Source organism: Cajanus cajan, chromosome 10, assembly GCF_000230855.2.
Source record: "Cajanus cajan strain Asha chromosome 10, NIPB_CcT2T_4, whole genome shotgun sequence".
Lineage (NCBI taxonomy): Eukaryota > Viridiplantae > Streptophyta > Magnoliopsida > Fabales > Fabaceae > Cajanus > Cajanus cajan.
The window spans coordinates 9,886,918-9,907,603 of NC_138526.1; the positions used below are offsets into that span (position 1 = coordinate 9,886,918).

The window sequence follows — 20,686 nt, forward strand, 5'->3', positions numbered from 1 at the left end:
AGGAAGAGACGAAGATGATAGAGAAAAATAAAACTTTTTTTTATTAATATAACAAGTAATAAAACAATTAATGATAGGTGTTAAGCTTATTTATTAGAGACTAAACACCTATCTGGAAAATTTTATAAATATATGCGAATTTTATAAACATAAATAACAAATTTTATAAATATCTATGAATTTTATAAATATGAATCACATAAGTTTGAAGATGGTACAAGATTAATTTTTATTTGAAGATGGTACCTTACTTCCCGCCCTCACATAGCCCCATTGGCATTTCCTACCAAAGAGATGGAAAGGCTACATATATAGATTAAATTAAATTAGTATTCTCTTGATAGGTCAACATTAATCGATGAAATTCATTTTATTCTATAACTAGAGATTACCCATCATTAAGCTCATTCTTATAATAATTGTTGTTTTCTCATGCAGTAATATTTATAAATATTTTTAATTATTGAAGCCTTTTTAATATTCCTTATTTCCCCCACATAATTCATTTGTTGATGCTTCTTAATGAGGTTCTACAATTAATTGGTTATTTGAACATGTGCCAGATATTTTAGAGAAGATACTGTCGATAAATGAAGAATGGATTCATTTAAAGGATATCGAAGGAAGGATTCCTGTTCATTATGCCGCATCCATAGGTTATGTTCATGGTGTTGAGCAGTTGCTTAGAAAATGTATTTCCTGTATCATGGAAAAGGACAATTATGGTCTTTCTCCTCTTCATTTGGCTTGTGCGGGTGGGCATACTAAAGTGGTGGAGAAATTGCTAGAACATGAATGCTGTCCAGATCCAAAAGAAATACTTGATAACTATGGGCGAAATATGGTTCACATTGCAGCTCTAATGGGAAAGTTTGATGTGATAAAATACATCTTGCAAGATGCAAAGCATGGACTAGTAGAGATGATAAATGACCAAGATAACGAGGGAAACACTCCATTGCATTTGGCTACTGAGAAGTGCCATCCAAACGTTGTTGATGCCTTAACATGGGATGAAAGAGTAGATCTCACTTCGGTTAACAAAATGAAGGAAACAGCTTTTGATATTTCTCTGAACTATATACCAAACAATCCGTCCCTTCGCCAGGTAAGTATTAAATTTTAGTTCTTAAAAAGGAGTTGAATTATTACTATATAAGTTCTATATTTCTTAACAAATTGATTTATCATATACCGAAACTTAACTTAAGAAGTTTGACATTTGGTCACCTTAATCAAAGAGTTATGCCTTCTTAAAAAAATGATTTTTGATTTATCATATCCATTTTTCAATGTATATTGATGACATACATCAATTGTAATGGAATTGTTTGTAGTATATGCATTCATGACAACTAGTACCATGTAGATTTAAAATATTTATACTAATAATTATATGCACTTTCATTAGAAAAAATAACTATATCAAAGAGAGCAAACAGGTTTTTATTTTTGTTACAAGAGATATATGAAGGAAAAAAAATAAAAGAACTAAGACCTAAGTAAACAAAACTCTGATACCATCACCCTTTAGGACCTTAATCCAAGACTAGCTAGCAGATCATGAAGGATAATCAAGTTCTCCCAGTGTGGATTTACCATTTTAGATAAAATATGAACACACTTATTTCCCTCTCTAAACATATTATAAGAGAGAAATTTCAATCTTTAGCATTTAATTACGAATCATTGTGAGCTCATTTGTGGGTAAGTGATGCTGAACTTCATCTTCAACTAATTGAATTGTGTGCAGAATTTGAATAACATTAGTTCTCTGAAACCAACTTCCCATGCCAACAAATGCAAGTCCTGTGAAACAAGGCCATAATCTCATTATGGAGTATGTTAGATTCACCAACACTACCATAAAAACCCATTAAGAAAATACCAATATGATCTCTGCAAAGCCTCCTAAATCCCGATCTTTGATTTGTTTGAGCACTGTCATCCACATTCAAAACTATGGTGCTCGTATATGGTATCTACCACAAAATTATCTGAGGAGCACCTAGACATTTTTACTTTGCATCTGATCCTAAAGTTGTACTAAACTTATGCAACCAAAAAGGCTAAGTGAGCATGCATGAACATCTTCAAACACACTTCTATTCCTTGTACACCATAAGATCCATGATCCAATAGGGATTATTACACCATACAAACCTGTCATCGGCTTTAACCAATGTAAAACAACTTCAGTTGTCGAATAGTGTGTAATTATCACACCTCAAGCTCTCTTAATCACAATATGGGTACAAAGAAATAGACAATGTAAGGGAATCTCCAATGGAAGCAACTCATTTGAGTTGCTTCATGCATTGAAAAATGAAAAAAGTAGTCCCCAGTGTGTCATGTTAGCATTAAGCAACTCAAACAGAAATTTACTCCAATGGTAAGAAATTTTAAGAAATTCAACTTCTAGAATTTTTTTTCAAATCATTTATGAACTAAATTAAAAAATTTATTAAAAAGGGCAATTGCACTACAATGAAAGAAAATAAATACATAAACATTATACGAAATTAATTTTCATCATTATTATTTTCGAAACGTTCCCAAATATGTTTAATAAGATCTGCTTGAAGTTGGCGGTGCATTCATTTGTTATGAACGTCTGCTCTGCTTTGAAGGTATGTTGTTCTAAAATTGGGATGAGCACCTATAGATATTTTAGATCTTGACATGTCATCGTCTACACCATCATAATCAATATAATTTTGATAGGTGTCTCGCTCGTCCTCGACAATCATGTTATGCAATATGATACATGCATAAATTATATTTTTCATTATTGCGGCATCCCAAAAACATGTCGGACCTCGTATGATTGCGAATCGAGATTGAAGGACTCCAAATGCATGTTCTACATCCTTTCTCGTTGATTCTTGTCATTGGGCAAATAATTTCCTTTTTTTCCCCTATGGCATCGAGATGGTCTTGACAAATGTAGTAAAGTCTGGATATATGCCATCTGCTAGATATTAACCCATATTATATTGGGTTCTATTCACGGTGTATTGCACTGTCGGAGCAGTTCCTAAAAGATCTTCATTAAATACTTTAGATGCATTTAACACAATAATATCATTATTCAAACCTGCAGTTCCAAAAAATGCATGCCAAATCCACAAGTCTTGTGATGCAACAACTTCAAGAATGATTATTGGGTTGGCATGATCACCTCGACAAAATTGACCTTTCCACTGGACAATTCTTTCATTCCCAATGCATATAGTCAATTGAACCTAGCATTCCAGAAAACCCACGTGCCTCTCCCATCCGTAGTAGTCATTGAATGTCTTCGTTATTAGGGCGTCTCAGATACTCACTCCTAAATATTTCACAAATTCCTTTCACGAATCTTTGTAAGCATTCCACTACAGTGGTTTCACCAATTCTAATATACTCGTCCACAAAGTCAGCAAGTGTCCCATAAGCCAGCATACGAAGAGTAGTTGTGCACTTTTGGAACGGTGATAGGCCCATTCTACATGTTACATCGAGCCTCATTCGAAAGTACTCATCATGATTGCTTATGGCATCTACAACTCAGAGAAACACATGTTGTCGCATGCGAAACCATCTTCAGAACTAAGTTTCTGTGTATACTGGATTTTTAGAGAAATAGTCATTGAACAATCGTTCATGACCTTCCTCACGATTTCGATGAACTACCCTCCTTGTTTAGTTTGACCTTGTGGTGTTGGGAAGTTGTTGTTGATAGGTTTGTATCATCAACTGGATCAACTCTTCGCCGGTGTTGTCGTGTAGTTCCTCATCTATGAATTGATCCAAAAGATCATCTAAATTGATGTTTGGGTCATCTAAATTGTTGTTTCGATCCATCACGTATCAATCTAAAAATCGAAGAAGAATAGATGGGGATTTTGTGTGAGAAGATATGAGAATGAGTAGGATTGGATGAAAAAGTCTACAAATAAATATTTTTACAACGGCTAGTTTTATAACAGCTAGTTTTACAACGGCTAGTTTTACAACGACTAGTTTTATAATGACTAGTTCTACAATGACTAGTTTTACAACGACTATTTTATAACGACTACTTTCATAACAACACAATTTGAATTACAATAATAAAAGAAATTAAAACTCAAATACTTCCCTAAACCCTGAAAGAAATTAAAACTCAAATACTTCCCAAACCCTAAAAGAAATTAAAACCCATATTGTTGTTTAAGATAGTTACAATACTTCTCATGAGCTTCATGTTGAGTCTCATTCATGTTGGAAGTATCCTTCATTATGGTTTCATATTCCAAACATCTTTCTTGTGCCTCCTTCAACTCAATTAGTCTTGATGCATAGGCATTTTTCGCCTTTAATTTATTGCATTTTCTGTGCCAGAAAAATCAACAAAATTAGTGTTAGAAGTTTCTTTTCCTATGGCCTTCCTTTTGGCTGCCTTTTGTCCTATCGGATGGGATGTTGGCGTTGGTATCTCATATTCATCAAGTTCAATGGGTGTCTCTGTGTTGGAAGACGAAGAGTAAACCACCTGCAGACGTTAGCTTCCCTTTTTTTGAATTGTGTTGCAGGAAATCAGATTACCATTTAGGTTCATCTCTCAAAATGACCCATGCATGCTCCATATTAAATTTTTTACCAGTATCTTGAGTGTAAATCTTGTGTGCGAATGCCATGACATCTTTCTCCGAACTCCCGCTTTTCTTTTGACTAATTGCTTGTTTGTAGCAACCAATAAATTTTTGAACTGCAGGATGAATTCGATTCCAACGTGCTTTTAGTTGAGTCGATTCTTTGTTTATGAACTCACAACGGTCTTCATCGTTATTGTATGCTTCTGTGATTCTCGACCAATATTGTCGTAACGTTTGATCAACTCCTATGATTAGATCCTTCGACGTATTGACCCATGACCTCACGAGAATAATATCTTCTTGAACTGTGAATGGAACACAAATTTTTTTTGTTGACGAATTTTCTGCACTTCCATCTAGTTGAATTCCATCCAGACCAATTGGTGATTCAGGTTAAAGAGAATGCCTATAACATGCATTTGGGTTGGTGAGAGGTGGTGGTTGACTAAAAAATTGTGGTCCTTGAGAATTATCACCACTAGGTGGATGTGATGTAAACATATAATATTGTGGTGCTGACCAATAAGGTGGTGGATTTTGAGAATTTTCACTAAAATAAGATGGTGGATACATAACATATTGCGGAGGAATTTGAGAATTTGCACTCGTCGGTGGTGGTTGGTTTTGGAAAGAATTTAAAAATTTTGATGATTGTATTGGTTAGGATCCATTTTTGAGAGCAAAACAAGCAAGATAAAAGAAGTAGAAGAGAATTAAAAAGGTCCAAATTTTTGAATTGAGTTGATGAATATTTATAGTGATATTTTTCTTTTTCTATTTTTTTTTTTAAAAAGCCAACGGATACTTTTCTTTTGAAGCAAGCCAACGGCTATTTTAACGGTAGTTTTAGGATATTTTTTATTTATTTTTTATTTTTTATTTCTTATTTCTTATTTCTTATTTTTAACTCAACGTCCCTTTTTCAATTTTTTTTTCCTTTTTCTTCAAACCCTCAGTAAACACAGACATGAAGGGCATCGACCTCACAGAAGGCACCACCTCCAATTTCCCTTCACTGGCACTACCCTCATCGCCACCGTCTTACTCCGCCACTCTGAGCTGCTACCAGAACCAGAAGCAGCGTAACTGGAAAACGTTCCAGACCCCCTCTCTCGCTCTCACGCTGCAGCAATGCGCACGTGCTGGAATTCCTTCGGTACCTCATCCACCCGCGCGCCTCTGCCGTCCACCCGCACGCCTCCGCCGTCCAACCGCGCGCCTCCGCCATCCAACCACCGCGCCTCCTTCTGTTCACAAAGGTAAGGAACAGTTGCTTCACTAAGCAACCCTCTCTTCTGCAAGAAACTCTTGCTACCATGTCACACCACTCCAATGTATAAGAAACTGAGGTTGGGGTTGTTTGATGGGCGAAGCAACTTCTATTGGAGTTGCTCTTATATTGTCATAAAAAGAAACCTTGTTTTTGCCATGTCCTTACCCCTGTTAAGAAGTTTTAATGGGGGAAAACCTTGTCATGCCGACACATCCTCAGAGATTTCCATCTCAAACCCCCTATTCCTCTATGTGAATCTCTTCTAAATTAAGAGAACAAGTTTATCATTAGAAAATAACTTTTAGATTTATCAAAATCTACTCTATTTTTTTTTATTCTTAATTTGATCGAAATTTACTTAATGATGAATATGCTAGGGAAGGATTTTGTTTATATATTTTCTTATTCGTCAAACTCTCACATTGTTTCTTTCTCTTTATTTATGATAGTTTCAATGCACAAGTTGTCCAAAAAACATGGATCAGCATGATCAGTCCTTTCATTAAATATTTGTTAGACAATTTCTTTCTTTATTATTGAATTTTTTAATGTATGATATACAAAACATGTATTTGTAGCGGCTAGTGTGGACTGCACTAAAATCTGTTCGCGTAGGACAACATGCTGAAAAGGGGCCACACTCTATCAAGGTCCCTGACCCCCTAAGTGTAACAAATGGTTACAGAGAGCAAGACATAGACATGAACCTGCACAAGGACAAAATCAACACCCTAGGTGTTACAAATGGTTACAAAGAGCAAGACATAAACATGGACCTGTACAAGGACAGAATCAACACCCTTATTCTGGTTTCAACCATTATAACTACAGTAGCATTTGCCGCAGGTATTACTTTTCCAGGAGGAACTAATAGCTCTGATACAGGACATGGAATGGCCCTCATGCTAAAGCATGCATGGTTTAAGCTATTTATTTTCTGCATCACAGTATCCATGTACGGTTCCATTAGTGCTATTATTATTCTCCTTTGGGCTCAATTGGGAGATATAACTTTGGCCCTTTATTCCCTTAAAGTGGCAATGCCCGTTTTAGGAGTCACTCTTACATCTCTATCAGTGGCATTCATGGCTGCTGTCCACCTTGTCATAAGTGATCTCAGTTGGCTGGCCACCACTATTATGGTTTTATGTGTGATCTTCATTCTCATGCTTTTGTTTCTGTATGTTATTCTCTGCTGGTTCCCTTCAGAATCAAGAAATCCAATTATCCGACGCATTTCTTCCTATCCTTTTCGGTTTGAGACATGGTTGGATAAACAAGATGATTGAAGGTATGTAACCTGATATACACTCAAAACCTGAAGTTTGTGAACCTTTCTTTGTGTTATTTTTATTTTTATTCTTTTGGAGATGGACAGTTGGATCATTGCTACTCATCAATAATGATACAGGAAGTATCACGTGTTTGTATCGAAACCATAAAAATATTAATGATCTTATGTATGTAGACAATATTTTATCAATTTCAAACATTGTGTTTTATATTGTTTTGTATTTGTGCTGTGTAATCGTCCCAAAATTTTTATCCTTGTAGCAAGGTTTGTTGATTCTTCCTGGTATGCAAAAGTATACACTATTAGCATTTTGATTTTGTAACACCTGGCCTATTTTCTTTATATAATTTCAATAATTTAATAAAGATGCAAAAATATGAATAAGATATGTCATGAAAATAATTTAATTGTAGTTTATCATATGCATTCTCTAATCCACCTTCTCCATTTTGCTCTAAAATCAATGCATTACATCATATACATTATCATTGCCAATTGAGAGGGTTGTACGCTTTCTCAAATTCAATTTTAAAACATAATATTCATTTGCAATTAACTTTTCTTCATTGAGGTACAACCACATTTGCAATAAGGACCCATCCAAAATTTGTCATCCCTCAATGATTAGAGTATGATTTATATAGGAAATGACCTTTTGTAGTCCATTTACCAAAATCTTCGAAAGCACCTTGTGAAGTTAACAATGATATACAACAAAGGGAATTGAATTGTGTGAGTGAAATATTTAAAAACAAGTCCTCAAGTAGAAATTGTATATATGGGAAAGTATTTACTCACTAAAAAAAACTTATAATTTGTGACGTTAAAAATGAAATTTCTAAGAGTTAAAAGCGGCCATAAATGTTTTTCTTGACAGTTAAAATAGCTGTCACCTTTTCGTTTGTTAGAAAATTTGTGACAGATTTTAAAATATAGTTGCTAATAAATTCACCATTTCATTTTTTATTTTTATTCGGGGTTAAATATTTCCAAAAATTGTGTTTTTAATTATTTAACACTTATTTAGTTTTTTTACCGTCACAAAATATAATTGTTTGAATTGCTAAAAATAATTATAAATTAAAAATTATTTTATTTAATTCTTATTGGTTAAAAGTTATCGATATTATTGTTTAAGTATCGTTCCTGGAGTATCCACCGCCGACAGCAGTGACTAATCTCCTCGCTACGTTGGAGGCACCTCAAAGGGTGGGATAGCTGGCCCCAAGATTTAACGCGGCTGCATACACAAGGCAAGATTCGAACCCCTGACCTTGCTTAAGCGTGGATCAACCCCTACCGCTGAACCACACGCTTGGGGTACTTTACTGTCCATCTAAATCATAATTTCAAAATTAACATCCTTTTAAAATAATTTCTTAATTTTTAATATATATCAATTTTAAGAAATAAAAACACAAATACTTAAGCACACAAAAATAATCTAAACATTATGATTTACCAAACTCAAATCAAATACACATGAATTCAACTAAGTACATAAAAGTTGAACTAAAAATCATAATATGTGAAATTCAAATATGTTAAGTACATAAAATTTGAACTAATTACATAGTTCGTAAAATGTTATCCAAAATGTTCACTAAACCAACATAATATGTCAAACACCATTAGGATTACTAGCTAATGAGAATCCTTCATATGGTATTAGAACATCTTGCTCACTCTTCATCCTATGATAAAAACAAATAATTTCATCATGTTAGCATAATTAATAAAATATATATAAGACAAATTTCATTCAAGTTAATATAATTATTTTCGTTAGATTATTAAGATTGTTTATCATAGAAACTAACTCCGGGGGAATATAGTCTTCCTTCAGTTGAATGAATGCAAGCATTACAGTTTTTAATGATGTGTTGACATTTTCTTTTGTCGTTGCTAGATTAGCCTTAAAACTATTAATTTATTTTTTTAATTAGAATTTTCACCAGATTTATAACTAAAATAACTAGATCCTACATCATAATATCTTGTGTTAGACTTAAAGGCAATACTATGAAGCCCTCCTTAATTTTCCTAAGCAACGTACACATGCATCTACAATGATCTTTCCCCCAAAACTTTAGCAAGTGCATCACTAGATGAAATTGTTGTAGAATTTTCGAATTGACTCATTTCTTGTGCAATCTTCTCCTGCAAGAGAAAAAAGAAAACAAGTTCTAAATATAAGCATCTCACCTTTCCAAACAAACATTTACTAACATGCATGAAATACCGATAATATGGACCATCAATATTGATAGATCATGGGCCAAGGGCCCAGTGACCAGAGCTATGGCTAGAAGAATATAGGAAGAGTTGGACCATGTGAAGACTAGTGGGCTTGTCAAGCCCAAGGTAATCTTCACTTGGAATGCTCTATCATGAAGAGAAGGCCTAGTTCTACTTGTTTATATTGTACAGTTTATACATAGTCTTTTGTATAGGTTATTTTTGCCTTTGTATTTGTGAGGCACTTTGCTTGCTTTTCCTAGTGTTTGTATATTGTTTTTGAGGTAGGTTACTTGGAGAATTTAACTTCATTTAACCTCCCTAATTGATACATTCATTTTGTATTTTTTCAGTAGGGAAAAGGGGGTGACATTTAGCAAGCTAGGGAGTGCGCTTAGAAATTGGGCCTGAGTTGGGCCTAGGCAAAATTTTGCATATTGGACTCAATTTGCTCCTAATTTTTCATAGATTTGATTTAGCTAGGTCTCATCATCATATGATGAACCTAACTAAACCAAATCAAGAATTTTCAAATTAAATCATGAAGCATTTTTGGTTCAAGGCCGCCTAGCTCATCCTTTCTCTTTTGGCCGAAATTTCTAAGTAACCTTCTTGAGTTTTGAAGCTTGTCTTGCAAGCTTCTAAACTCAAGCAAGGTAAGCTTACCTTACCATGGTTCTTAAGTGAACCATGGTCAAGGTTAGCTTCTCTTGCAAGCTTCCTAAACCGTAGGAGTTAAGTTCACCTTACCATGGTTCCTAGTGAACCATGATTAAGGATAGCTTCTCCTATAAGCTACCTTTCCCTATATATTTGTAATTCCTACCTTTGTAATCACTTTTGAGCATTTTGAGAAATAATATTCAGATTTCTCTCATCAAGAGTCACTCCAAAAACCGTGAGGAATTTCTTCACTAAGAAATTCACCAAAGGTTTCAAACCTTGCCTAGGTTCCTTAAGCTTCTACATTGAACTAGAAGTAACCGAACCTCCTTCCAAGGCTTCTCCTCCATTGAAGGTTTCTTCAAGGAGATTTCGAGCTTCTCCAAAGGATAACCTCAAGAACATTCGGTCCAAGCATGGAGGAGTTGAAGTTCAACAATCTTCTTCAACTTAGCTCCATCAAATATTCAATAATAGGGGAAATTGTAAAAAAAAAAAAAAAAATACAAGAAAATAATATATAGACTAACTAAATTCTCTGTAATGACCAAAGTTCAAAGAGATATTGGTGTACTATAAAGTCCCTATAAATTATCCCAACAAATCTTGCCATCTCATTAATATAGGATCCATCTTTTTTTTTTTTTTTTTCTTGTGAGCTTGTACAGTTCACCTTGACCGACGGAGTGTCCAAGCTCTACTTCCTAAATACATATTATTCATGTAAAACTGTGAGTTTTTTCAAAGAATATGAACATAAAATAAAATAGAACAACAATTTATAGCATGTTCAAATACAACAATTGAGGGTTTGACATTAGAACCTACAAATAGTTGAAGATGGTTCCATTTATATAGGGGTAGGGTGTGACATAATACGTGAAAAGTTAGTTAGGCTACATTGGAGTTTATTAAGATATTCCATATATAAGGTGTGGCAAATTGTATCAAATTTGGGAAGTTTGAGAGGTAATCGAGTTTGGTGAGTATTGAACGACGTCTCAAATAGGGGCTTGATGCCTATTGATGTGAGAAAACCGCAAGCTTATTATTATCATCGTGTAATAAATTATCGAATCCAGAGGGGTCATATGTTTGACCTTATGAATGTTTGGAGGCAAGTTGAGAACAAATCTAAAAATAAATTTGAGAAAGAATGAAATTAAGGTGATTAAAGTTATTAATTATAAAAGAAATTTCTAGAATTAAGGATTGACTCAAGGAGTCCTCATATATTTAAATATCATTTTATTTTGTATTTATTTGTTGTCTTTGAAAGTCAATTAATCTAAGGTATTTTTCTTTCCCTCTCAAGATTCAAAGGTGTATCTAATTAAATTGTCTGATGATAATTATATTCAATTAAACATATTAAGTTCTATGTTAATTTAGTTAACCCTTGGAGGATTACATCTACTTTCATAGTTTAAATCTTAAGTCTAATTCTTAAGGTTCTAATATAATAAGATTAAAAAAAATTATGCATCTTTATTTTTTTATTTTTTGGGTTTAAATGAAATTTTCAAAACAAAATATATATTAATTTGGATAAGATGAAGCTAAAATGAATTTTTTTTTTATCATTTTTAAAAGAAAAAATAATGATTTTTTAATTTAGATTTTAGATTTTGAAAAATACATTCCTTCTACATTTGATAGTATTCAGTGTCATTTTGTTGAGAAATTATTTTATAATTTAAAATGTAAATTATATATTCATTTAGTTTTTCTTTAATTTATACTAACTTTTGTCATGTGCATGACTGATTATCTTTGACTAACTAATATTCAATTTTCTTAATCATACTAGATTAGCACTCTACCCCACATCAATTATATGCACATAATAAAGATGCTAAACATTAAAGAAAAAGAGAACATAAAAAGTGGTGAGACCAAATCAAAATCCACCAATAAAGAGTAATATAAGAAGGGAAACAACCAATAAGATAAAGAGTCAACATATTAGCATATACACAACAGTCACTCTGCTAAAGATAATTAATCAAACATAAACTTCATCATAGGAAAGGATCAATTATTAGAATTCCCATTTCTACGAATTCTAACGGGCTTTTCCATATAGGCTCTATTTTGAGGTCTTGGAGTCAATGTTATCTTGAGCTTTTGCGTTTTAGGCTTTTGAGAAGATTGAGCCACCTCATTCCAAGAAAAATCACTTTCAACAAGAACTCTAAAAAACTGTTGAACTGATGGAGGAAATTCGGACGAATCCTGATATTCTAGGGGAAAGATGAAATCTGATCAGATTCATAACCAGAATCGGCATATGCAGTTTTTTGTACACCAAAGGCCTGAGATCTTGTAGTTTTGACAGCAGCAACAGGGGCAGTTTCAACAGGCATTTCCTGCTGTACTTCATGTTCAGATATGCTCTCAAGAGGAGACATTCCTTCAAAACTCGTGGCATTATCCTTTAGTTGAATCAAATCCAATTCTTTAGCAACTTCCAACTCTGAATCAGCCATCAAAGGATCAAGATCTGACTGCTAATCAACCAATTTTTGCTTATCAACATAAGCAGTTGCTTATTCCACACAAAAAGCAAGTGCTGGATCATCACCGTGTGAATTTACTACACCGACAACAACTATGAGTTCAGTTGCACCAATTGCTACATTCACCGAGTCTGTCCCGTTTCACAGGGGTCTAGCAGCAGAATTATGTAAAGCTGCATCAACACCAGGTTTAAAGCCTGCAACCATAATTGAAGCTAATTCAGAAATATGATCCGTAGCAGCACCACCAAAATCAGCCACTTCTGGATTGATTGGACCAGCATAAACAGTTGAAACTGATTCAGCCGTAGCAGCAGCACCAATATCAGCCACTCCTGGATTGACTGGATTAGCCTTTGCAGTTGGTTCATGGGCTGACAGCATGGCACCAAGGTCCTTTACACCTTGGTCCAAACCAGGAACCAAAACTGGCAGAATTAACATCACCTGAAACAATTACTGCATCAAGCATTCTAGGACCAGATTTATCAACAATCACAACTGCACCAAGATTACCACTCCGGTTCTGTTTCAAGAACAACAGCAGACTTAAATTTTCTACCAGGCTCCCTAGCTTAAAATCAGAAACCGACTTTCCCAAGATTCTTTCTCGAGGCTGCAGTAAATTTAGAAAAGGTTTTTGGATTGCTGCTAGCTTCTCCGTCAGCATGAATAAATCTACCATGGGATGATAAAAATAGATTGAAAAATAGGGAGTTGCCACCACCAATATTTATTTTTACAGAAAAATGTTAGAAAACCCATAAAATAAAATAAAATAAATAGTCTAGAAAATCAGATTTTGAATTTGGGAGTTGATTATATGTAAGGAAGGTATTAACACTTTAGAATATCCATCATAAACACGATTACCACTAATTAATTAAGAAAACTATTACAAATTTTTTAAAATATTTATCTCATCACAGATTAATCAAAATTGACTATAACAACCAAATGTATTTTATTTAACAAGTGCATTTATGATGGCAATTCCAAGTGAAGAAGATTGATGTTCTTCACTCCTTGAATTGCACGACTTCTTGATCATTTCCTTGAGGAGGTTAGATGAAGATGAAAGAAGAAAGGAACCAGAAGCACTACTGCCAAGTGAGTAAAGGATTACTCACAAAAGTAGACCTAGTTCCTAGAAAAGTTCTAAGAACTATTCGGCCAAGTGACTTTGAGAGGAGAGAAAGCTGAAGCAATTTTCAAGATAATTCTCTATAATGTTCAAAGTGAATACAAAATGAGTGAAGTATGAAATATATAGGACTGGATCAAGCAAGCTAGTGGCCCCAACTCAAGCAAGCAATTTAGGCGCCAAGATTTGAATTTCAAATGGAATTTGAAATTCAAATTTTGTATCACCCATGTGCTAATCTGTGAGTGATGCTTCTAGCCCTCATCTAGGTTTAATTTAGACTGTATTTGGATTGAATTTGGGCGCACATGTTCAGTACCACAATGCTTAAACCATGTGACCCAAATTCAAATCAAATGACTCCTAAATTAAACTTAGATTAAGCCTAATAGTCCTATTATTGAATTCCTTTTATATTCCTAATCTAATGACCTAAATATAATGGCCAATCAAATACAATGGAAAGGAAAAATTACAAAGATTAAAATGAGCCCAAAATTGGGTACCAAAAGCCCAAAGGCCCATGGAGCCCAAAACTAGGCCCAATAAGCCTAAAGCCCAAAATACCTATACTAGTGGCCCATAATACAAGATCAAAAAAAATGAAATCCTACACTATGAAGAATACAATAAAAGGTAGTCATTCATGCAAAGCCCATGTGAAGAGTACCCTAGGCCCATTAAACCCATTGGGCCTACTAAGCTCTGAAGTAGTCAAATCTTCAGGTAGCCTCTTAGCCATAGCTCTAGTGGTTGGACCTTTGGTCCATGCTCCTCCATCATCCCCTCCCTATTGAGAAGGATTCTTCCTCGAATCTAAAGGCTCATCCTCATCATCACTAGCCCCTACAAAAGGTTTCAAATCACTAACATTAAAAGTAAGGCTAACACCATAATCAGAGGGTAAATCAAGCCTATAAGCGTTATCATTGATACGTTATAAGACTTGAAAGGGTCCATCTCCTCCGGGACTAAGTTTTGACTTCCTTTGTTGGGAAAAACGTTCTTTTCTAAACATTTACTTAGAATAGGACGACTTAGAAATACATTTACTTCTACATCGGTTTCAAAAATCGATGTAGAAATGTGTAAAATCTACATCGATTTTGCTGACAATCGATGTAGATTGTATTTTTTTTTTTAAAAAAATTCATTTATTTTTTATATTTTTTTTTATTACCTGTAATAAACACACACACACACACACACATATATATATATATATATATAAATCTTAAGTTGTTGCACAGGTACAAACCTGAGAAAACACAGTACAAGGATACCAAAAACTTCTAAAGATCCAAATATAAAGGCACGGAAACATATAGTACTTAAAATATATAATTATCATAGTAGTCAATAGCGGCCGGAGCGGCCGCTATCGCGGCGCTCCGGAGCGGAGCGGCCTCACCCCGCAACGTGGCTGCTGTCGCGTGGCGGATTTCTGTAGCAGCTAGAGCGGCCGCGTCGGAGGCGGAGCGGAGCGGCCCAAAACGCGGAATCGCGGCGCGATTTCAGACTTACCCTTCATTAAGGGTAAGTCAGTCTTTTCGATGGGCTTTTTTTGCCCTAATCATCCCTTTCCCTCTCGCGATTTCAGATCATCCAAACCAAACCCCTCCTCTCGTCTCTCCCTCTCATTGTTTCTTCTTCTCTGGCGAACGCGTGCAGCTCCGACGAACTCCGGCTCCGACGCTCCTCCATCGCCGACGCGCAGGTCCGACGCAGCTCCGACGCAGACGCGCCTCCAGGTCCGACGCAGGTCCAACGCAGCTCCGACGTGGCCGCAAGCTCCGTCTTCTATTCTCCTTCCTCCGACGCGCGTTTGTCTTCTATTCTACTGATTATGTCTTTTATGCATGCAACATATTTTTTTTAATTATTTATTAAATTATTTCAACTGATTTTTTTTTTAATTTCTGATTAAATTTAATTGAACAAATTTTATTTTTAAATTCTGATTAAATTTAATTCAACAAATTTTATTTTTAAATTCTGATTAAATTTAATTCAGCAAATTTAATTTTTAATTTCTAATTAAATTTAATTCAGAAAAATTTATTTTTAATTTCTGATTAAATTTAATTTAACAAATTTTATTTTTAATTTCTGATTAAATTTAATTCAACTAATTTTATTTTTAAAATTTTAATTTCTGATTAAATTTAATTCAGCAAATTTTATTTTTAATTTCTGATTAAATTTAATTCAGAAAATTTTATTTTTAATTTCTGATTAAATTTAATTCAGCTAATTTTATTTTTAATTTCTGATTAAATTTAATTCAGCAAATTTTATTTTTAATTTCTGATTAAATTTAATTTAGCTAATTTTATTTTTAATTTCTGATTCTATTATATTTTTATTAGGCTGTCTTTGTCTTTGATAATCAGTTTAATCATGAGCCAACCAATCTCTGCTGGAACTGAAACTAATCCCAATTCTGGTCCCACTCCCAGAACAGAAATGTTTAAGCCCACTGGTGACAATATTGATGTCTTTTGGAAGTGGAACAGCTTAAAAGACAAAAATAATAGGAAGAGTGTCACGTGTGATTTTTGTCTGAAAACATCTACTGGTGGAATTACTAGAGCAAAAAGACATCAACTTGGAATAAAAGGCGATGTAGGTGCTTGTAGAAAAATTCCTGAGGATCTAAAATTGGAAATGAAGGCTGCCTATGAGAGTAAAAAAATTGCCTCAGAAGTATATATGGAGTGCGTAGATGAAAATGAAGAGGAGGATGACATCCAAGCCATTGCTAGAATTAAGAGACCTTCATCTACATCAAGTGAAGCCATTTCTGTTTCCAAGAGGAGGATGACATCCAAGCCATTGCTAGTGGGAGTGATGAATTTGAGGGAGAGGAAGACTTTAATCTTGATGAGGAAGAAGATTAAACTATAATGTTTAATTTTTTACTTACTTAGAGCTTTAACACTTTGTTTTGGAGACATTTTATATTATGTATTGTTTGAGTACTATGAACTTTTAATTATTAAAAATGTTTAATGCATGAATTTAGAGTTATTTTTTTTGTTTTTTTAGCTTTTATATATATATTATTAATTATTTAATATATATAAATTAATATTTAAATAGCGGTTATCCCGCTCCGCGTCATCCCGCTATCCCAGTTTTAGGGTTGGCCGCTCCGCGCCGCTATCCGGGATTGACTACTATGATAATTATATACATGAAATTGAGAAAGTAATTGGAGAGGAAAAGCAACATGCCAGAGGTGCTAAACAGCAGAACAAATTTATGGAAAACCACTAGCTATGTAAAGGGAAATTTGGGAAAGAAACAAGAGAAAGGAGATGTTCAAACTATATAGGCAGAGCAAAGCAATAGGCATCTTCCTCAATTTACTCATTACAAAGCCATGACTACATGAATTTTGAGAGACGTACAGGAGGATACCGCCCACTTGCAATCTTTGAATCATAAAAGGCAGCCCAAAAACCACAAACACATTATAAAAATAATGTATAAACACAAAAAGAAGAAAAAAAATCTAGATAAATATCTTAGATAAACAACCCTACATCGACCACACAACCTTTATTTACTCCGATTTCCTTTTCAAAACACAACGCGATTAGAATTTCCTATTTTAATTTGCACAAAGTGATCTGACCCTTGTCAATCACAGTGGCAACGAATCCAAGCAAAAACTAGATATAAATAAAACGATAAATCAATAACCTTAGAAGAAGACAGACTCAATGCATATAAAGCACTATCTTAAACATTTTATAGTAATTAATTTTTTTTTTATATTAATCCAGTGCCAGAAAAAATAGTCTTTTAATCCCAACATAATAAGCAGTCTGAACCTTGCACGTTTATTTTAACCCTAATATACCCTTATTGTTAATTAAGATTAAGAGGAAAACTAAAAACACTTACACAATGAATAAATCATGCAGCTTTTTTACCTTTATATTTATCTCTAAATTTTTAAATCCTAATAAATGTATTACACAAATTTATAGGCAATTTAAGGATTTTACACATATAACATTGCAACTAAACAATGAAAAAGAAAAATAAATATTATATATATATATATATATATATATATATATTTTATTTTACCCACAGTGATATTCAAACATAAAAATCTTATGTAAGTTACTCTATAAACACCACTTTTTATATACATATACAAAACTCATACTATTTCTACACTATTAAATTTATTTCTACATGCACATTATATGATAAAAATAGAGCAAGTTAGACAGTAATAATAATAACTGTTTTTTTAGGATAATAATAGTACTACTTAATTACTGCCTTTGTTACATCCATTTTTGTATATAGGTTATTATTAAACAATTCTCATACACTCCAACGATAAATACACATTTTAACATAAGCTGCTTCTGAACATTTTGGAAATAAATTGTGTGGTTGTCATATATCCCGAAAGGTGAATTTCTAAAATTGATCTAACACACATCAAGAAAGCAGTTCACACCAAATAAGTTTAAACGGTATGAGAGACTATTCAGATTTCAGTTTCCTTTTGGAGGTTTGGGGATTCCTGGTTGTGATTCTACAACTTTCAATTAGTCAAAGCTGCCATTGGAGTATTGACATTGCACTGAGAGAGTGAGAGGGATACTGTGTGAGTGACCAGACGTACACAACTTTTTTTACCACTCAGAGGAGAAAAAGATGTGTCTGCAAAGATTAAAATGTTTCCATTTTGTTCAGCTTTACCTATTCTTTCAGTCACAGATAATGTGTTGATCATCATATAAACAAGTAAAGTAATATTTCAATTAGTCTTAACAATCACTGTTAATGATGAATGCAATTTCTTATACATCAACATGGACAACTAGAAAATAATGCAAAAAAGTTATAAGTGCACCTGAGATATCATGATAACATTAGCTCCAACATCTTTTACTGCTCCAAAAATGGCACTGGCTGTACCTGGAACACCAACCATTCCAGTTCTGAAAAAAAGAATTGGAGAAAAATTTGGAATCACAATTAGACAAATAACATATGTTACAGAAAACCTTAAATTAAATAGAAATCATCATGCAACAAAAATGCCAATATGTAACACGAATGCAATTCATAATTCACCCCTCAACATTTACAAGTGCCAGGTTGTCTATGGTTGCAAATCCTTTGACATAATTTTGTAGGTTCTGCATATCTTCATGATCATTAACAGAAGGATGGAAGATCTTTGTTCCAGGAGCTGAAAGAACATCTTTCTTAGCGGATGATTCTCCACCCTTGGTTGAGCCCTTGGTATCACCCTGGAAAATGATAGATTGAAAAACCGTAACATTGAGGTGTGCGAAAAACAAAAATACACTCAAACAAAACAATTACAAAGCAGAATAGCTATTCAAGTATCAGAAGAGAGATTAAAAATTACCTCCATCTGCAAAATTTCCAATCCGCCCATGACAAAGCCATAATCAAAAACAAAAAGGTTACCAATCAGTAAAAAACAGAAGCCAACAATCCTATGCACTCCCAACATTCTCCTTCTAAAATGACTTAAACATCTCTCTCTCCTACATTAAAACCATCCTATGCACTCAAATTATTCACTCCCCCCATAAATACTTGTAAAAAAGTTTAGCCAAAGACAATCCAATCCCAATTCTCCTACACAACAAACAAAACCTTGAAAAAATAGTAACCGACTCACGTTTTAAGTAGGCATCAAAGAGGTTCCTAGTGACACCCTCAATGGTATCATCCACGGGAAGAATATGCACACGCTTCCCGTACTTAACATCAGCACATTGGTGAACGAAAACAACGTCCCCGAGCCTAACCCTAAGGTTGTTCTTGACGACCTTGTTCATCCGTATCTTCGGCTCCTTGCACGTCTCATCAGCAAGCGCAATACAAACTGTCCTTCCTTTTCTTCCCCTAAAATAAAACACCAAAAAAAAAACCACAATCGACGATCAAGCGCCGCAGCTGAAACTCTGTTCCATTAGAATCAAAATCGAGCGCGCTTCGTGGTTTACCTTGAGCAGAATGGTGTCACCGCGAAAGAGCTGGAGCTTCTCCGTGGTGTCGGGGTGAAGCGCGACGACAGACTTGTCGTCATTTATGGCCTCGTCGACGACGAGTTGGTTGGGCACCTTCTTCCGCTCCAAGATTTCGGTAATGAAATCCCTCTTTGTTCCTTTGCTGAAAGATTGAGAATGGAATGAGTGAGAAAAGAGAAAGAAAAAAGAAAAAAGAATGGAATGGAGATCTGAGAAGGAAGAAGAAGGTTACGCATCGGAGGGTTGTGGTTGGTAAGCCATGGAATTGAAGAGTTGAAAGAGAATGGGAAAAAAGGATCAATATAATCCTCGAAATCGAGTGTGGTCGCAGCTCTCGTGGCTGCCGCTGCCGAGGCTCGCGGGACCCTCCGCCATGCTCGCCGGAACCCTAATTTGAGAAAGGGAAAAAAGGAAAGCATGAGGCCTCCCTCGCAGGATTTGGGGTCGAGGGTTTGAAAAGAGAAATGTGTTCGCGCATCATTTCTACATCAGTTTTTTTTTAAACCGATTTAAAATATTTTATATTTACATCATTTTTATGTAAAACCGATGTAGATATACTTATATTTTTCATCTAATTACAAAAATACCACCACAATTTTATTTTACATCGGTTTCATTGAAACTGATGTAGATATGGTGATGTAAAATAGTATATTTTTAGTAGTGAGCCAAACCCAATCACCTTCCTCGAAGATCATGTTTCTTTTGCCTTTGTTATTAGCCTTGGCATATCTCTCATTTTGTTGTTGTATATGAGATTTAATCCTTTCATGTAATCTTTTAACAAAATCAGCTCTTAAAACCCCTTCCTTATAAATAAAATGGTCAACATTAGGTAAGGGTATCAAGTCCATAGGAGTCAAAGGATTAAAGCCATACATAGCCTCAAAAG

At 34.3% G+C, this 20,686-nt stretch overlaps 3 protein-coding genes across 3 annotated transcripts; 1 reads left to right on the plus strand and 2 right to left on the minus strand.

The window, feature by feature from the left end:
* The first annotated feature begins 416 nt into the window (after nucleotides 1-416).
* LOC109815731 (uncharacterized) lies at nucleotides 417-7,406 on the plus strand. The gene is made up of 4 exons (XM_029274847.2): nucleotides 417-1,108; nucleotides 1,754-1,811; nucleotides 5,679-5,878; nucleotides 6,471-7,406. Exons 1-4 carry the CDS (start codon nucleotides 707-709, stop codon nucleotides 7,179-7,181), a joined length of 1,371 nt encoding a protein of 456 aa, XP_029130680.2. The 5' UTR covers nucleotides 417-706; the 3' UTR covers nucleotides 7,182-7,406.
* Nucleotides 7,407-11,974: 4,568 nt separating this feature from the next.
* On the minus strand, nucleotides 11,975-19,599 carry LOC109815719 (uncharacterized). The gene is made up of 5 exons (XM_083064632.1): nucleotides 19,432-19,599; nucleotides 19,161-19,166; nucleotides 18,860-19,038; nucleotides 18,636-18,723; nucleotides 11,975-13,053 (listed from the first exon to the last, which is right to left on the minus strand). The coding sequence occupies exons 1-5, from the start codon at nucleotides 19,597-19,599 to the stop codon at nucleotides 12,748-12,750; spliced, it is 747 nt and encodes a 248-aa protein (XP_082920758.1). The 3' UTR covers nucleotides 11,975-12,747.
* Nucleotides 19,173-20,274, minus strand: LOC145952547 (cell division control protein 48 homolog D). The gene is made up of 3 exons (XM_083064951.1): nucleotides 20,024-20,274; nucleotides 19,768-19,933; nucleotides 19,173-19,666 (listed from the first exon to the last, which is right to left on the minus strand). The coding sequence occupies exons 1-3, from the start codon at nucleotides 20,050-20,052 to the stop codon at nucleotides 19,628-19,630; spliced, it is 234 nt and encodes a 77-aa protein (XP_082921077.1). The 5' UTR covers nucleotides 20,053-20,274; the 3' UTR covers nucleotides 19,173-19,627.
* Nucleotides 20,275-20,686: the final 412 nt, after the last annotated feature.